Raw genomic sequence first — 18379 nt, forward strand, 5'->3', positions numbered from 1 at the left:
TATATACCCCAACTCCTCTCTCCTCCAGCCTTTCAAACTCCTGTTGTTCAAACCTAACTAGCAGCCAGAAAGTTAGAGGGTCCTCGGATGCAGCCATAAGGTAGGCCTGGGAGGGCCCAGGGCTGCAAACAGACAATGTCCAGCCCAAAGGCAGTTTAACTGATGGGGGGATGGGGCAAGAGGGGGCGTGTGCAGGGAGAGAGTGGGGGAATTGCAGTAGAACAGCAATTCTATTTGGGGTTTTCTTAGATGAGGCAGGGCAAGGGCAAAGGGAAGGGGGAGAAGGAAGTCCTCTGATCTACCCCAAGGGAAGGAAAAAGGCCAAGGACAACCTCCCACACCAGCCGACTTATGTGCTTGACTTAGGACGTAATCTAGTGGCCTCACCTCCCCGATAGGTGACATCAGGGGACCCAAGAACCTACTCCCAGAGATACCTCAAAGTGCATAAAGCAGTCTCAGCGCTACAAGCGTGAGGCACTTTTTTCTGCTTTTAGCACCCTTCCACCCAGGTCAGCTCTGAACCAGCCCTTTGGGCCATCACAGGACACGGAATCCAGGAATTGCGGAAACAGCCCCTTGTTGCTCCCTAGGGTCAGAACTCACTCCAGAAACAGAATGGGACCGATTTTCTCCTCAGTCACTTGCCTGCTCCCCAGCAACTCAGGACCAGGACCAAGACCACCATCCCACTAGTACAGAAAATAGTTACTGCCTGGATTTCGATCCTAGTGCCTTTATTTCTCAAATGACAACTTTGGGTGAGGCTTTCTAACCTCTGTGCTTCACTCTCATCTGTAAAATGGGAATGACAAGATGAAGAAAATAAAGTTAAATAAATGAAAATTTTAAAAATAAGAAGACTTTTTCTTTAAATTTTATGGCCACACCCATAACATATGGAAGTTCCTGGGCTGGGGACTGAATCTGAGCTGCAGCTGTGACCTATATCATACCTGTGGCAACACGGGATCCTTAACCTACTACACAGGGCTGGGATTGACCCATCTTTCCTCGGGAACCCGAGCTGTGCAGTCAGATTCTTAAACACTGTACCACAGTGGGAACTCCCAAAAATAAAAGTTTTTTTAATTAAAAAATAAAATGCGATGACAAGTAACTCCTTCATAGGGTTATTCAGGTAATCCATGTAATAAGCACTTGGCCAGGTCCCTCGTAATGCTGCCTGGTTTTTTTTTAGGGCCGCATCCACAGCACATGCAAGTTCCCAGGCTAGGGGTCAAATCTGAGCTACAGCTGCCGGCCTACTCCAGAGCCATAGCAATGCCAGATCCGAGCCACATCTGCAAGCTACACCACAGTTCACGGCAACACTGATCCTTAACCCACTGAGCGAGGCCAGGGATCGAAACTGCATCCTCACAGAGACAACATCGGGTCCTTAACCAGCTAAGCCACAACAGGAACGGTTGTTATTATAAGCAAAGGAGTGCGTGTGCTCCGCCCCCAGGACTACCACTTGTTTAACACCAAGAACAAGGATAATCTGATTCTTTGTAGGGGTACAGGGCAAGGGGGCCAGGCACACATTAAACCAGACAATGTACCATTTTATTCCTTATAAAATATATTTCATATTGTTGCTGTAAAAACATTACATTTCACATTTTTTAAAAAAATTTTTAACAGTAAAAATAATACTTGGAAGACAGCTGGGGGAAAAGGCGCCAGTAAGACAAGTTCACAGATGGGATTCATCTCCCTCTTTTCTTTTTTTCTTTTTTTTTTTTTTTTTTTTTTTGCCCCTGGTAAGGTCAGAGCCTGGGAGGGCCAGAAAGTAACAGGACAGATTTCTTCAAACAAATCAGAGTTTCCACATCCAAATTCATGACACCCTCCAAGGAGGCCAGCCGTGGGCCAACCGCAACAATGGAGATGCTGCTCAGAATGCTCTCTCAAAGTACAAAACTGCTTTCACGGCCGGCTTAGAAATCACATTTTTAAACTCAAGCCATTTTACTCACCCCTTGGCCTTGTGCTTTGCACCCCTGACCTCATTTGACTGCAGGCTCTCTGTGCAGTGATGCACAGGCGTGGGTGCAAATGCAGGATCGTTAAGGCTATTCAAGGCAGGCACCACAGACTCCAAAGGTACTTTCCAGAAATATTCTGAATAAGGGTAACATCCCTGGAAGAAAGACCTTCCCAAGGCACCTGCTCTTGCCCATCAGTCCTGTTAGTTTCCAGCGCACACCTGAGGCATCTTGCCTTCCAGCAGGTCCTGCCACCCAGGTGGGCTGGGCAGTAGGGAGAGATAGAGAGATGAAGAAAACAGGCGTGATCACGGGACCAGGTCACAAGCCACCCCCACCCTCCAAGAAGAGACGCACGGGACAACTCCAGGACAGAACCACACGTCAAGAACCAACACGACAGCTACGAGACAGAACGGCGAGAGGAGGGACGCCAGAGGAGGCCACTGCCACCAGAAAGGAGGCAGGAGCAAATGCTGACAGGGAAAGCCGCACCAGGACAATTTTTTTAAAAAAATGAAAAAAGAGAAAAACCCTCAGTTTTTAAATTGTTGCATCAATTCCTTCTCCCTTTTCTGCTCCGTGCACCAGTGACAGAGACAATCTTTACAGCCAGTTCTATCTACACGGTCCAAACTGAGGGGGAATTAAAACAGCGTTTCGAAAAGGCGAGGCCCAGCAAGAGCTCAGATTGAGAAGGGAAGGGAAGGCGCTGCCCCGTCTCAAAGGCCCCCTCCCTGCTTGGGAGGACCTGCAAGTGGCCAGCTCAGGGAGCGAGGCATCGGCACAGCAACACCCTGCAATAGCGGTTAATTCTCAGGGAGATTCAAGGGGCTGGAGGAAGAACCAGGCACGCTTGCTGGCCTGGTTTCGAGCTTCACCAAGGGACAGAATTCCAGATACTTTTTTTTTTTCTTTTTTTTTTACTAAGTTATAAAAATATACCCCATCACCATCAAAGACACCCATGCCTATGAGTATCTTTCCCTTCTGTCCCCAAACCCAATCACTATTGCCCTTCACGACATCATCCCATTCTTCTCGGGTTCCTATCTCTGACTGAAAGGTGTCCTCAAGGCTCTTCCCAGCGGGACCAAGAGGACAGCTCAACCACAGCCAAGGTCTGGACGCTGCCGTTCAGGCCCCCGAGAAGTGGCTTGATGGGAGGCCCTGGCCCCTGACCCCTAGATGCAAGCCCTGAGGAGTCCCCAGACCAGTCCAGCTCAGAAGAAAGGTGAGGCTCTGTGATAAAAAAAGGGCCCTGCCTTCAGTCCAGCTCACCTGGCCTTTATGATTCTTTGACCCCTCCCGGCACAGAACTCCCCACATCTCCCACCTCCAGAACAGCTTTGTTTATCTCCCAAGCAACAAAGTCCAGGCTCTGCTCAATTCCTGAGGCCTCCAGAAGCACCAGCAGCTGGTAATGCAACCCCAGGTCCACCTCAATGATCTTAGGACTCTAACCACCCCCTCCTGCCATCAGGCAGACTCGGTGCCCAGCAGATGGCTGGGAAGGTGACACCATATCCAACCGGCCCTCCGCATCACACGGTCTGCACCAACACTGGTAAAAACCCAGAAGAGCCTGAAGAGCCCTGTCCTACCCATCACCTTACAAAACGAGATGGTCCCCAAAGGGGCAGGTGAGCCCGTGGACCAACTGGGGACCGCTCTATGCTCTCCCCTCATGGTGGGAGCTGCTACCTACCTTTCCGTCTGTTCTCTTGGACAACCCTGTCTGCAGCCTTGGAGGGAGGTGGGGAGATCCCTGCTGAGACCAGAGATGGGGAGGTACCTTCCCTGGGGAGGGGTCTCCCACCCAAACAAAGGGAACGTTAATCAGAGAGAGGCTTCTGAATACACCATGACAGAAAACACAGCGTTCCCCAGGTGTTCCCCAGGTGTCGTCCAGAGCTGGAGGGAGTTGATTCACTCGGGAACGGCAGGGAGCTCTCAGCAATACTACACCCTCTCACCTCTCCTCAAGGAAAGAGCAAAGGACTGATCAAGGTAGTGTTTAACTGCCACACTGCAAGGCGTGAATTCGGTTTGGCCTTTTGGCTCAGCTCTTCGGGGACAGTCTTTACAAACGCATGCGTCTGGGCTTAGAGAAGAAGCCACACGCACCATCTGTTGGGCTGCGACCCAACGTCTGAGGGAACGGGGATTCAAGGGTTTTCCTTTCACTTCTATGGAAGCCGCCTGGGGAGGACAAGGTCTCCCTTGGCTGATTCGGGTGGAGAAGAGAGCCGGCTGCACACTGATACCCACCCCTCCTGTCTCTCCACCCCATCCTCAGCGGGCCCTGCTCTCTGAGTCATCAGCCAGAAACCTGCTTTTTTTTTTTTTTTTCTGTAAGAAAAGTAAATTCATCTTGCTCATAGTCCCTTCTGGAAGAGGTGAGAGAGCAAAGAATTCACCAACTCGGCAGGAAACAGAATGAGCTGCTCCTTCTTTCCGTAGGTACAGACTAATCCCCTAGAGGCGGGATGTTGGGGGGGGGGGGACGGTTAATCAATTCTTTGGTCTCTGGTTCACTGCAGAATACCCTTGGTCGGTTTTGGCTCTTTCCTATTTTAGAGGAAAAAAAAAATATTTTTGTTTCTTTTCTTTTAAAAAATAAAACGTTCCCGCAAGGGAGGGGAAAGTGTTTTAAGAATTAAACCTTAGCCAATAGAGCCCAAACTCCCACTGTCCACTCTCTAGCTTTGCAGTTTCTGCTGAGGGCTTGGGTCACGCCTGCCTCCGTCCTCAGGCCTCTGGGCAGGCGCTGGACGCTCAGTCCAGGAAGCGCTGGCACGCCTTCTTCCAGCGGCAGGCTGTGCACCACTGGTCCCGGTGCTCGATGCCGTATACCTTGCGGCATTTCTTGGCCTCCCCACGGGCTTTCCTGCAAGACAGGGCAAGGAGGGGACAGTCACGCACTAGTGGGCAGATCTGGAGAGGGGCCGGGTCCGAGGCTGAGCCCACGAGCAGTGGCCAGAAGGAGTGGGAGCCACCAGGACTGACCCCCTCCCCTGGTTCCCTGGACCTGACCCAGGGGGCGAGAGGTGGGCAGGGACAGGAGCGCGAAGGGAGGCTGCGGTCTCACCTGGCGCTGCTCTGGGCCCGGGGTGGAGAAGTGACAATCAGGTGAGATTTCATGGCAGGGGGTGGCTGCTGGGGCTCGCTGAAGCTTAGCGACCGGCTCCGGACCTGGGCACAGGGACAGGAGCCGTGAGCAAGAGGGCAGTTGTGAATGGTGAGGGGACCGCCGAGCCCCGCCTTGTGCCAGGAGGTCTTTTCCGGAAGGAGACTCTGGGCACGGGTGGGCAGGGCCAGGCAGGGCGTGAGGTGGAGAATGAGAAGTGGGCCTTGAAAGCCACACTCCCAACAGAGTAGGGGCCATGGACAGAGGAGCCACTTGGCCTGAGCCCTGTGGATTTGATGCCACCTTATGTGGGACAACAGGAGGGATGGCACTGCCTCAATGGCATATTTGGGCCCTTGGGTTTTACAACATGTGCTAACCTCCTGCAGGAGAGAGGGAGCTATACTCTATGTTTTGTAATAACCTAAAGGGGAAAAAAATATGAAAAAGAACACGCACACACACATACACACATATTATATATAACTGAATCACTGCTATACATTTGAAACTACCATGAAGCTGTAAGTCAACTACAGTCCAATTTTTTAAAAAAGACTAGGAGTTTCCACTATGACTCAGTGGAAATGAATCCCACGAGGAACCATGAATGAGGTTGCGAGTTCGATCCCTGGCCTTGCTCAGTGGGTTAAGGATCTGGTGTTACTGTGAGCTCTGGTGTAGGTTGCAGATGCAGCTTGAATCTGGCATGGCTGTGGCTGTGGTGTAGGCCAGCAGGTGTAGCTCTAATTTGACCCCTAGCCTGGGAACCTCCATATGCCACAAGTGCGGCCCTAAAAAGCAAACATAAATAAATAATTCAAAAAATAAAAAATAAAAAATGATTTTAAAAAGACCAGAACCCACTGTGCCTGGTTCATAATGACTTTAGTTTACTTCAGGCCTGAGGCAGGCAATTGATGACTCTAGTCCGCAGTGGCCCAGACATTTCTGATCCACCCATACACACCCCCTTCCTCACCGGCCCTCTTCCTCTCCAGCTTTCCCACATCCTCTCTCCTCCTCTGGCTGAGTACCCAGACACTCGGGGCTGGACAGGGCACTGACCCCGCCTGGCATCGAGATCTTCTTGGCCATGAACTTGCGTGATCTGGGTGCCCCTCCCACCTCCTAAAGGGGTGCTGTGACCAGCTGGGGGGTGAGCTGGGGAGAGAGGGCATGCAGATCCTCAAGAAGTTGAGGGCGCAGGAGGCAAGTGGGAGGGGAAGGCCTCCAGCACTGGGGTGTGTGTGGAAGGCCCTCAGGGAAAGGGGTTGGGGGGTTTCAGGGCACCCAGAGGTGCTGACGGGCTCAGAGCCGGCAGGCTTACCGGAGACAGGGAGGAGGCCGTGGAGGGGGCAGTGGCCCAGCTAATACTGGTGTAGATGTGTGGCGAGACGGGGATCTGAAAGGATGGCAGGGCCTGCAGGAGACAGAAGAGCGTCAGCCTGGGCCCCAGCCTTGTCCCTGTGACCTCACAGTGTATAGCAGCAGGTGCATCTATGACAGGGAACTACGGGGGAGGGGGACACCCCGAAACACTCTTTCCAAGAGAAACGCCAGAGTAACAACTCTGGAGTCTCCTTAGTGGCCTCAATCTTTTTTTGGAACCGTGCTCTCAGAGCTGGTTTACGATGCCAGCCTCATGGTTTAATCATTTCCCAGGATTAACTTCTTGGCTGGATCACCCACCAAGAACAAGCTATAGGCAGTTCCCCAGAGAAGTCCCAAAGCTTTCTGAGTGGGGCTGGTGTTGCCACGTTAAGTGTATGGCGTCCTCAGGCAACTGCCTAGAAGCAGCAACTCTCAGCCGCACACCCAGGCTCAGGTTTCTTGTGAAGACACCAGCCGCCCTTCCCAGGCCCCCAGCCCACAGGGCCAGCCAATGCCTGAATGGCCACCTAAAGTAGACCAAACATAAAATAGGTAAGTGACCACTCATTCTAACGAGGAGAAGAGCTGGCTGCTTCTGTAAAGGCTTTCTGACGGAAAGCACTGTGTTTTAATTAGTAACTTGCAAATCAGCCAAGAGTCAGATAAAACCAAGCCACAGGCTTAAAAGGATGTTAAGAAAAGCTGGTACATCACAAGCAGTGTCTTCTGTACTTGCAGAGAAGGCCATCCCAAATGACACCCACTCCATGACAACTTTCCCCACCCCATGGGCCTAACAGCTTGGTCTTTCCTGGACCCACAACAACTTCTTGTGCCTCCAAGAAGATACCCTGATGCCTTATTATAATGAATGATAGTTATACATTCAAATTCTCTCTTCAGCTAAACCACAAACGTCACAAGGTCAGAAACTTATGTCTTATTTTACCTGCAAAGCCTGGCTCAATGTTTGACATATAGTAGGAATTAGAAAGAGCAAGTGCCGGGTTACTTGTTAACACAGCACAATTCTAGAACTAGGGATTTGCTCTGGGAAGCTCACCTTCACTACCCTGCCCCCTTTTATAACCAGTGATGTAATATTTCCCCAGTCCAAACCCATCAACCTGGTTACCTGGGGATTCAGCCAGATTTTTCCTAACAGCTCATGATAGCCACCGAGGGAGAACTCTGGAATCCCCATATTTATCGGGTGTGAAGTCATTTTCTTCTTTGTAGATGATAGAGATCAGTAATTGAGCCAAAAGACTCAGCCTTCAATCAGAGGCCACTGGTCAGTGGCCTATGATCAGGCTGGCCAGTGACAGACCCTGAATGTCCTCATGGCCTCGCGCTGAGCTCCCAGCCTGTCACTGCCCTGTACCTGGTATGCATGGTCGGCCTGAATGTGCCAGAAGGAGCCAGGAGCTGACTTGCTGAGAGCACCAGAGGGCAGGTAGGACTCCAGGCCAGGGTGATCTGGGCCTGAGGGCTGGGCTTTGGGAGGAGGCGGTGGGAGAATGGCGAGGGGTGGGCTGGTCATGCCGGGGGTGGGAGCCAGGTCAGCTGCGGGGGCGCCCAAGGCAGCAGCTTCCTCCTTCATCTGCACCTCCGTGTAGTAGAAATCCTCCTCCCGCTTGAACTGGTCGGAGTCCACGGTATCCCTGTGTGGGAAGGAGATGCAGTGAGGGCCAGGGACAAGCTGCCCTGGTCCAAACACAGGGGACATGGAGACAGTCACCCGGCAAGTTAGACAAGGCGCCCAGGAGGACCCCCAGAAGCCCTGGTCCTGATGCTGGGTCACAGGGCATGACAAGCTTGCACATCAACAGAACTGTGCATCCTGGCGCCTAAGGCCTCTCCTCTCACAAAACATGTGCGAACCTCTCCTGCACAATGTGACTCTGAGCTCAGCCCTGGGTCCTCTATGGTCCCCACTCACTCAGAGGAAAGGGCTGTCTGTTTCCCAGGCTCCAGGGGGTCAGTGCAAAGGGAGCCCCGGGTGCTTGAGAAGAAGCAGATGCTGAACTCACCACAGGCTCTCACCAGTCACCCTCTAACTACCTGAACGAAGCATCTTCTTCCTATCTCGAGGTGAGAAGTCACTCCTGCAAGGTGGTGGAGCTCCCTGCCCAGCAACAGCTTCTGCACCCAGTCCCACAGGAGGGGCCGCCCTCCCCAGCAAAGACCTCTCTCCCAGGGGCTGTTCTGTGGGGCCCAGGGTCAGGGTGGGTGGCAGCCTCCACCAGCCTAGCCTGTTTCCCAGAAGCCTTCTGAGCTGTAGGTCTTGGGGAGCAGCAGGTGGAAGATGCCTGAACGGCATCCTCAGGAGAGGGGCCCTGGGCTCGTACCTACCCCAGGTGAAGGGCTTTGACGTGTCGCTTGATGCCCACGATGGAGCGCAGGACTTTGCCGCAGTTGGGCCACAGGCACTTGTACATCACCTTCACCGAGTTCTGGGGGAGAGGGAGGCTGGGTGAGGGGTGGTGTCTCCTCCCTCAGCCCCCTCTCAAACAGAACCCAGCAAAAGGCTCGCGAAAAGGGGTCCTCGGGGGCCAAAGACAAGCAGGGACAGAGAGCCTGGCGCTGAGAGCTGGTCCTAGGGACCAGCAGAGAGCCCAGAGACTGGGGGGTGGGGGTGGGGGGTAAGACTGGTCAGAGGCCTCTTTAGAGGGAAGCAGGAACGAAGGCAGAGTGGGGGTGAGGTGAGAAGGCCAAGGAGGTGACATTAGAGAGGAGTGGGCTCTGAGGAATGCCAGGAGGAAACACAAGCAGCAAAGGCAAGCTGAAATAGGATGGAGCCCACAAAGGCCCAGGACCCGTGGGGCCCAGCCCCTCCATGGCCAAGCTCACACCACGCACCTTTCTCTTGCGGGGAGCTGGTTCATCCAACAGGAAAGCATCTGGATCAGTCTCAAAACCATGATCAGTTTGCGGAGAACCAAAGGCATCCCCCAAATACTTGGGGCTGGCCTGGGGGTGGGGAGGGGAGGGGGTGGAGACACCGCTGCTCCCGCTCCAGTGCCCGCTGGTGGTGCTACTGCCGCTGTCTGACACGTCGCCACTCTCCTTCCACGGGTCACAGGCGGCGCGGGAAGCTGGGCAGAGAGAAGACAGAGGACGCTCAGGGGACTGTCCCCAGGTCTATACCAGATGCCACATGGACAGCCCAGGTCGGAGGCCAGGAAACTAGAGTTTGGAGTCTGGGTCTCTGAGTCTAATTCCTGGCTCTGCTTGCCTGGCTTGGCCGCTCCAAGAGGGGACGCAAAAACCAACCACCAACAAACCCTCCCCTTTCGAGCTTCTGTAAAAATGAGGAGTGGGTCTAGTCATTGCAGCACCATCTGCGGGTGGTCCTGCTCTGCTCCAGGGCACACTTCCTTTCATGGCCATGTTCTGTTTGTCTGTGTTTGGGGTTTTGGCCATGCCCACAGCATGAGAAGTTCCCTGGCCAGGGATCAAACCGGAGCCACAGCAGTGACAAAGCCAGATCCTCAACCTGCTGAGCCGCCAGGGACCTCATCACAGCCACATTGATAATGCAACTTCACTTTGTGTGCAGGTGTCCCCTGCGTCCGGAAAGTTGGCCTACCCCATTTCCCTTTTATGAAAGACCTACATATCGGCCCTCCAAATCCACAGTTTCCACATCCAAGGATTCAACCAACTATGGATTAAAAATACACAGGGAGGGAGTTCCCGCTGTGGCTCAGCAGAAACAAATCTGACTAGGAACCATGAGGTTGTGGGTTTGATCCCTGGCCTTGCTCAGTGGGTTAAGGATCAGGCATTGCTATGAGCTGTGGTGTAGGTTGCAGACTCAGCTCAGATCTGACGTTGCTGTGGCTGTGGTATAGGCCTTCATATGCAGGTCTGATTCAACCCCTAGCCTGGGAATCTCCACATGCTGCAGGTACAGCCCTAAAAAGCAAAAAAAAAAAAAAAATCTGGCATTGCTGTGAGCTGTGGTATAGGTCACAGACGCAGCTCAGATCCTGAGTTGCTGTGGCTACGGCGCTAGCCAGAGGGTGCAGCTCCAATTCGACCCCTAGCCTGAGAGCCTCCACATGCTGCAGGTGTGGCCCTAAAAAGACCGAAAAAAAAAAACAAAAAAATTCAGGGAAAAAAAAGTTCCAAAAAGCAAAACTTGAATCGGCCACACACCAGCAACTATTTACATTGTATTTACAACTATTTTCATTGTATTAGGTAGTTATAAGAAATCCAGAGATGATTTAAAGTATACAGGAGGATGGACAAAGGTTATATGCAAACATGATGCCGCTTTGTACAAGGGACTTGAGCGTCCACGGATTTTGGGATCTGCATGGGTCCTGGAACCAATCTCCCATGAATCCCGAGTGGCAGGTGTACATTAGTACACTTTCACTAACTGAAAGAAATCTGAGGAGGGTTTTCACTTTATGAAATAAGGTGAAAAATGGCATTCAGCACGGGTTTGGCAGCAGCTGTTACAGAGATAGCGCACCCCGAGAGGTGAGGGTGCCCCTGCCAAGCTCCTTCCAGGGAACCACACTCAGCATCTGAGCATCCAGCTGCCATAGCTCTGAGCAGAGTCTGTGAGCATCTGTGCTTTATTTCCATGTATTTTGTGCATCCGTTAGCAAGGTGTGTCCTGAGATAACTGACTCTGCTTTACATCATTTCACTTTTTGAAAACTTTCATAGAAACTCTCTACTTTCAGACAGTGGGGGGAAACTGCATGATTAAGGGAAAGATCACCTAATTAAAATGTAATTCTCACTTTAAAAGTAAGGGGAAGAGTGGGGAGACGGAGAGGAAAAGCCTCTCCTGCCTTCTGTGCACAGACAAGCAGCCTGGGTACCACTTGGGAAGTTTTTCCTGCAGTGGAGTAGAATGGAGAGGCCATGCTAAGGGCTTGTTAGCAAGGCTTTCTTTAAAAATGCCTTTTGATAATTTAAACCCAGGCAAGTACATCAAAACCTGCATGTGAAAAGAAACCATTCAGCTGGCTCTCACAGCTGTCGAAAGGTGTAGTCTTTACCAGAGCTAGCTGCAGCCCAGGTGGCCCCTGCTTTTTATCCACAGGGAACATGTCTGGAGAAGGAAAGACAAGCTCTGAGAGCAGATCAGACTCATCATGAGATGACATGGCCCGTCATCACCTGACATGGCCTGGACTGGCTGCCCTGCTCGCAGCATCGTGTCTGAACCAGAAGATCACAGTGAGACATGAAGTTCCCTTTTTTTTTTTTCTCTTTTAGGGCTGCACCTGTGGCATATGGAAGATCCCAGGCTAGGGGTCGAATTAGAGCTGCAGCTGCCGGCCTATGCCACAGCCACAGGAATGCCAGATTGGATCAGAGCTGCATCTGAGACCTATACTGCAGCTCACGGCAACACTGGATACTTAACCCACTGAGTGGGGCCAGGGATCGAACCCACATCCTCACAGAGACAACATCAGGTCCTTAACCCACTGAGCCACAATGGGAACTCCAAATTCTCAGTTTTTAAATTGCCTTTCTTCAGGCTCCTTTAGACCCAACCCAGACTCTTTCATGCCTAGGCCATAAATTTGTATGCATGTTTAATATAGGAGGATCTAATTTTTCGATACAAGGAAATAGTACGAAAAGGGGGAAAAAACTGTGACACACGCAGGTACAGTGGCTTTGTCCCCAAAAGCCCCACCTCCCAACATGGGCAGCATCCCATGGAGCCTCCTTACCCTGGATTCTGAGCTCGTCTACCACATGCCCTGTGGCCACAATAAACTCCCCGCTTTTCCCTCAATCTGGTCCATGTTCAAATCAGTTCTAGGCTAATCTGGATACCCAGCATTCCAATGTAGGCTCTTTAATTAAGTCTCACAATCTAGGAGAAACCCACCCAAGCAGAATGGGACAGATGCACCTGCCCTCCTTCAGGATTGCTGTCAAGTCTCAAAGCTGTGACTTCCTGGAAACCAAGGGTTTATGACATTTACACCTGGGGCTTTAAACAGGTTAGACATTCAGGAAAGAACTCAGGAGCCACCAAAGGTCAAGGGTCCACACACATCCATTCGGGAAACCTACCAAGGAGAGAAGGGCAAGAAAGCAGAATGCTACATGTAGCATGGTGGGAACCGGAGAAGGGCAGGTCAAAGGGCACGCCCACCCTGCAAAACAGTAGCTTTCCACGGAGGAAGCATTCAAATGGCTCAACACTAAAACTGGCAAATTGGCACTTGGAGGAAGAAAAATAAAAAGCAAAGGGAAAAGTGAATCCCATAAATAAACGTATATCTGAGAAGAGGATCAAAAATTATTTTACCTTGGATAATAAGACTTTCTAGGAGTTCCTGCTGTAGCACAGCATAAATGAATCTGACTAGTATCCATGAGGATGCAGGTTCGACCCCTGGCCTCGTTCAGTGTGTCAGGGGTCGAACCTGCATCCGGTGTTGCTGTGAGCTGTGGTGTGGGTCACAGACACGGCTCAAATCCCGAATTGCTGTGGTGTAAGCCAGCAGCTGTATGCTGTGATTTGACCCCTGGCCTGGGAATCTCCACATGCCACAGGTGCAGCCCTAAAAAGAAAAAAAGTAAAAAGACTTTCTAGCGCAGGGTCAAGAGAGATTCCATACCATGAAAGCAAAGAGCTACCTGCAAATGCAGAATGAACTTCTAAGAAATACTTGTAATTCCCTCCTCTCTACACACACACACACACACACACACACACACACACACACACACACGGAGCCATTCTAACAATGCAGGGACCGGAGGGAACAGATGGATTCTGTGCGAGTCGCATCCATGATTACAGCAAGGTTCTGGTTGTTGCAGAGGCTTCACTTTGTGCAGAATATGTCCACATGATTAGCTGCCGAGGAGGCCTTATTTTTCCATTGACTTCAACATAAGACCAAAAATAGACTGTAATGGGAAAAATATCTTTAAGAGACAATGAGAAATTGTTTTCCAAAGGGACTTAAGAGATCATGGCATATTGTCAGTTATTGTCAGTTAGCTGCGTACATGGTGTTGGTGTTGGGGGGGGGTGTGTGTGAACACGTACGGATTCTGTGCTTTGCCTGTGTAGCCTCTCGGCACTCACAGAGCAGTTGTGTGATGCCGTGCCTACCCCTGGCAGCCTAGTCATTGATGACAGGCCTTGGGTGAGATAGGTCTGCCTTATCACTGCCTGAAATTCATTTTCCGTCTAGGAGATTACTGATAAGGGATGCTTGCAAAGGCTGCTTTCCTCCTGGTATGCAGGTTACAGAACCTTTCTGTAATCATGGAGAGCTGACTCTATTTTCCTATAAGCTTAAGAATTAAGAAGCTCACAATTCAGTTAGTTCTAACCAATGAAAAAGTTATTCCCTGGGAGTAAGTTAGGCCAGCCCTATAATGAATTTTTAAAAAAACTTCATGTTCACCACCAGTCTTGTCCCATGACTAGTATCCAGCAATCCCCTTCCTCCTATGGTATTCTTTTTTTTTTTTTTAATATAGTGGTACAACAGATCATCACAAACCAAATTTTACAGCATTTCCATCCCCAATTTTTTTTTTTTTTTTTTTTTGTCTTTTTAGGGCCACACCCTCGGCATATGGAAGTTCCCAGGCTAGGGGCTGATTCAGAACTGTAGCTGCAGCAACACAAGATCCAAGCCGTGTCTGCGACCAACACCGCAGCTCACGGCAATGCCGGATCCTTAACCCACTGAACGAGGCCAGGGATCGAACCTGTGTCCTCATGGATGCTAGTCAGATTTGCTCCCGCTGAGCCACGATGGGAACTCCGCCTCCTATAGTATTTTTAATGTATTCTGGGGGTTGTGCTAGAATTTTCTTTCAATTTATAAATTTGCTAAGTCATACCAACGGTTTGTATCAGTCAATTCGATTTTATTTTATTTATTTATTTTTGGCCATGCCCGTGGCATGTGGAGGTTCCCAGGCCAGGGATGGAACCCGTGCCCCAGCAGTGACCCAGGCCGCTGCAGTGACCACGCCGGATTCTTAACCCACGACGCCACAGAGAACTCCTAGATTTCTTTTAGACTCAGCTGGTTTACTCCACACTAATTTACAAGGCTGAATTCGGCCCTTGGAAGAGGGGCATGAATCGGCTGAGGCCACTAGGGGACCATTTACTAAGCTTCTACTATCGAACTAAACGTTCCTCTACTGGCCTGGTTCAGCCCCACAAATGCCTCACTCGCTTACTCCCATAGAAGAACTTACTCAAGTGGCCCGTGGGGCTCAGTCCCATGCTCATTCATCTTCACAATGCACCAGGACACATCTCCCCAGAGGAGGAAACTGAGGAAAAAGAATGGGAAGCATCTAACTCCATGTCACTCAGCCAGCCTGGGACACAAGGAAGAAGAGACTCCAGGAACCTCACGGCCAGGCCGCCGGCAACTCTGGCAAAGAGCTGCCCCGAGCAGAGGAAGTCAGTCGTGGGCCTCTGCCGCACCCAGAACGCACTCAGGCCCCTTTTCCTCACCAGAGAAGTTGGCCTCGACCCCGGGAGGACTCTGCACAACGGGGCTGCAGGACAGGGAGGTCAGCACCATGGCCGCCATCATCTCGTCCATTTCCACGGCATCCGACTTCCTGGAGTCAAACGGGGAGAGCCAGAGGTTACCTCCCCACACAGCTGGTCCCGCGAGCATCTTACGTCCCTGGACTGGCCCCTCACACCCCACTCCAGTCAGCGCGTGCTCAGGAAACAGTGAGACAAGTCATGAAGACCTCTCCTCGTTCTTCGTGAAAAATACTACATTCTGAGTTGCCTTTAAAATCTCAGTCAACCCCGGCATAAGCAGGCTGGTCGGGTCCCACCTCACTGCTGACACCCAGAGGCAGTTCCGCTCTCCACCGAATTCACTTCCTAACTCTAGCTCTGCTGCTTAAAACCAGGAATTTTATTTGAGGAGAAGGAAGCAATGAAATACTGCATGGGCTAGAATTCAAAATCACCAAAATCACTTTCCTTTCCCCATCTCATATTTAAATTTTTTTTTTTTTCTTTTTAGGGCCACACCTGTGATATATGGACGTTCCCAGACTAGGGGTCGAATTGGAACTGCAGTTGCACCTGGGTTCCCGGCTCTGGAGGTGGCGCCTGGGGGATGGGGCCCTGCAGCTCCGCCAGCCATACCTCCTCCACTTTGCAGCAGATTTGTAACTTCTGCTCCAACAGCAACGTGGGAGCCAAGCAGCATCTGCAACCTTCACCGCAGCTTTCAGCAATGCCAGATCCTTAACCCAGTAAGCAAGGCCAGGGATCAAACCCCACTTCCTCATGGATACTAGTCAGGTTCTTAACCTGCTAAGCCACAACAGGAACTTGTTTAAATTTAAGAGGGAACTGGGAGTTCCCATTGTGATGCAGCAGAAACAAATCCAACTAGTATCCATGAGGATGTGAGTTTGATCCCTGGCCTCGCTAAGTGGGTCAAGGATCAGGCGTTGCTGTGAGCTGTGGTGTAGGTTGCAGACACAGCTCTGATCCTGAGTTGCTGTGGCTGTGGTGGAGGCTGGGAGCTGTAGGTCCAATTCAACCCCTAGCCTGGGAACTTCCATATGCCACACGGGTGGCTCTAAAAAGCAAAAAAAAAAAAAAAAAAAAAAAAAAAATTGAGAGCACAATTATACTAACCAATTTCCTTCCCCTCCCACCAAGATTAATGATGAGGTGTTCTGACAATTTCTGAATGTCAACAGAACCTGGTATTTTATAAGCCAATGAGCAAAAATCCCCAGAAATACTAAAATAAATTTCCCAATGCAAAACTCAATGCTTTATACAGCAGAGCTCTATAAAATTTTACATATTTTAAGAATCTGTATCAAGTTACATTATTTTGGAAATAAAAGCTATAAGTTAATGCTAACTTATACGTCAGTCTGAAATTTCTAGATGGCTCATCTATTTCAAAGGACTATATTAATTCATTCTTTACAACTCAGATCTACTAAAATATGCAACTGGGCTTGAAGAAGCTAAATCAAGACTAGTAACATATTAAACAAGTTAACATCCCCTTTTTTGTGTGATCATCTGTAATTTTATTTCCACAGAACAGAAAGGCAAATTCTTGCCAGCATTCCTATGAATTTGGAATCACAAATGTTGTTGCTCTGATCTGGTCTCAAGACCCTTGGGTGCACTGTCAATAACAGCACCCACAAACACAGAAAGAGGTGGCGCAGGGCTCAACCACTTACATATCCTGTATATAAGAATCTCATCGAGGATTTTCTTTTTTAATCTTAAAAGATCAATGTACACAAAGTATATAACATAGAAATCAGAGTATGCATATTCTCAGGGGAATATCGTGTCTTGAAAGTCTTAAAGCAAAGTGCATTCTTCGTTCAGCATCAGTGCTTTTAATTATCTAGCTGGGGGTCAGCAATCCTATGAGCCTGCAGCCTGTGTCAGCCCGGCTCACAAGCTAGAATGCTTCAACAATTTTCAAATGGTTTTAAAAATCAAAAGAAGAATATTATTTCTTGACATGTGAGACATGGAAATTACCTGAAACTGAAATCTAAGATTCTTAAGTTTTATTGGAACAAACATGCCCGCCTCCTTATGTACTGTCTGCAGCTGATTCCGTGTGACCACAGCAGAGCAGAGCAGATGTAACAGAGACCGTCTGGCCCACAGAGCCTACGTTATTTACTATCTGGCCCATTCAGAGCACGTTTGCTGACTCCTGATCGAAGCCATTTTTTTGCCCTCTCATCATGAAAAACTAAGAACTGATTTTCGTTTAAAGCATATGGGGGAAAAACAGCCTCTAGCCAGACAAAGCCGTCGGGGAAGAAAAGATAGATGCCCTTCTGGGTTTTTTTCAGAGACTGCCCTCCCACTGTTTCCATTTGCCTGAGACCTTGACCACTCGATATCTGGGACTTCCACATTCCTCCCCCTTCACCAGGCATCTCACAACCCCATACCTCACCACCCACGTGCCTTTCAGAGCCCAGGTTCTCCCACACAAACCTCTTTGGGACGTCAATGTTCCTGGAGACAGGCCGGTAGGCTGGTGCCTGGGTTCCAGGCTCTGGAGGTGGCGCCTGGGGGATGGGGCCCTGCAGCTCAGCCAGCCACACCTCCTCCGCTTTGCAGCAGATTTGTAACTTCTGGTCCAACAGCCAGACAGTCACCTTATCCTCTGCCCAACTATGCTGCTCCACCATCCCTGGGCATTCTTGACCCCCATACCACACACAAACCTGGGGGGAGAAAAACAGCAACCAGTGGTCAACATCTGGGAGTTCTCACTCCATATGCCCCAAATTCTGGGAGCCAGGAGCCACCTGTCACAAACCACATTCTCTGACTCAGCTTTAATTCAAGCAGATGCTTCCGGGTACCTGCTTCCCACCTGAACACTCAGACTAACCACAGTGGGTTGGTTCTTCCCAAAACAGACCCTCATAAACCCTCTAGATGGAGAGACCAAATGTGTTAGTTTCTGGGATTTTTATGGAACTTGGAGTCTATATGCAATTAAAAAAAGTTAAGTTGTTATTGTATTAAAAGAGACTGTTACAACTATAAGAAGTTTTCTATAAGCCTCATGATAACCACAAAGAAAAAACCTCTAGTAGATATGCAAAAGATAAAGGAATCAAAACACAGAACTGAAAAAAAAAATCACAAAGGAAGATAGCAAGAGAAGAAGAAAGGAATTACAAAACAGAAAACAACAAGGAGTTCCCATTGTGGCTCTGTGGTAATGAACCCGACTAGAAACCATAAGGATGCAAGTTCAATCCCTGGCCTCGCTCAGTGGGTTAAGGATCTGGCGATGCCATGAGCTTCCGTGTAGGTTGCAGACGCAGCTCAGATCTGACATTGCTGTGGCTGTGGTGTTGG

The 18379-nt window shown here is 50.1% G+C and overlaps 1 protein-coding gene across 3 annotated transcripts in view; it reads right to left on the bottom strand.

The window, feature by feature from the left end:
- The window catches only part of ZNF395 (zinc finger protein 395), a 48379-nt gene continuing 31739 nt past the window's right edge, over positions 1740-18379 (bottom strand). For 2 of the 3 annotated variants that reach the window (NM_001244495.1, NM_001244496.1), the window contains 8 exon segments: positions 4331-4884; positions 5086-5189; positions 6455-6547; positions 7883-8162; positions 8854-8954; positions 9361-9596; positions 14990-15099; positions 17501-17733. In NM_001244495.1, the coding sequence (NP_001231424.1) occupies positions 4773-4884; positions 5086-5189; positions 6455-6547; positions 7883-8162; positions 8854-8954; positions 9361-9596; positions 14990-15099; positions 17501-17733 (1269 nt within the window). In that variant the 3' untranslated portion in view covers positions 4331-4772. 3 annotated transcript variants of the gene reach the window in all.

The sequence above is a fragment of the Sus scrofa genome, chromosome 14 (assembly GCF_000003025.6).
Source record: "Sus scrofa isolate TJ Tabasco breed Duroc chromosome 14, Sscrofa11.1, whole genome shotgun sequence".
Classification (NCBI taxonomy): domain Eukaryota; kingdom Metazoa; phylum Chordata; class Mammalia; order Artiodactyla; family Suidae; genus Sus; species Sus scrofa.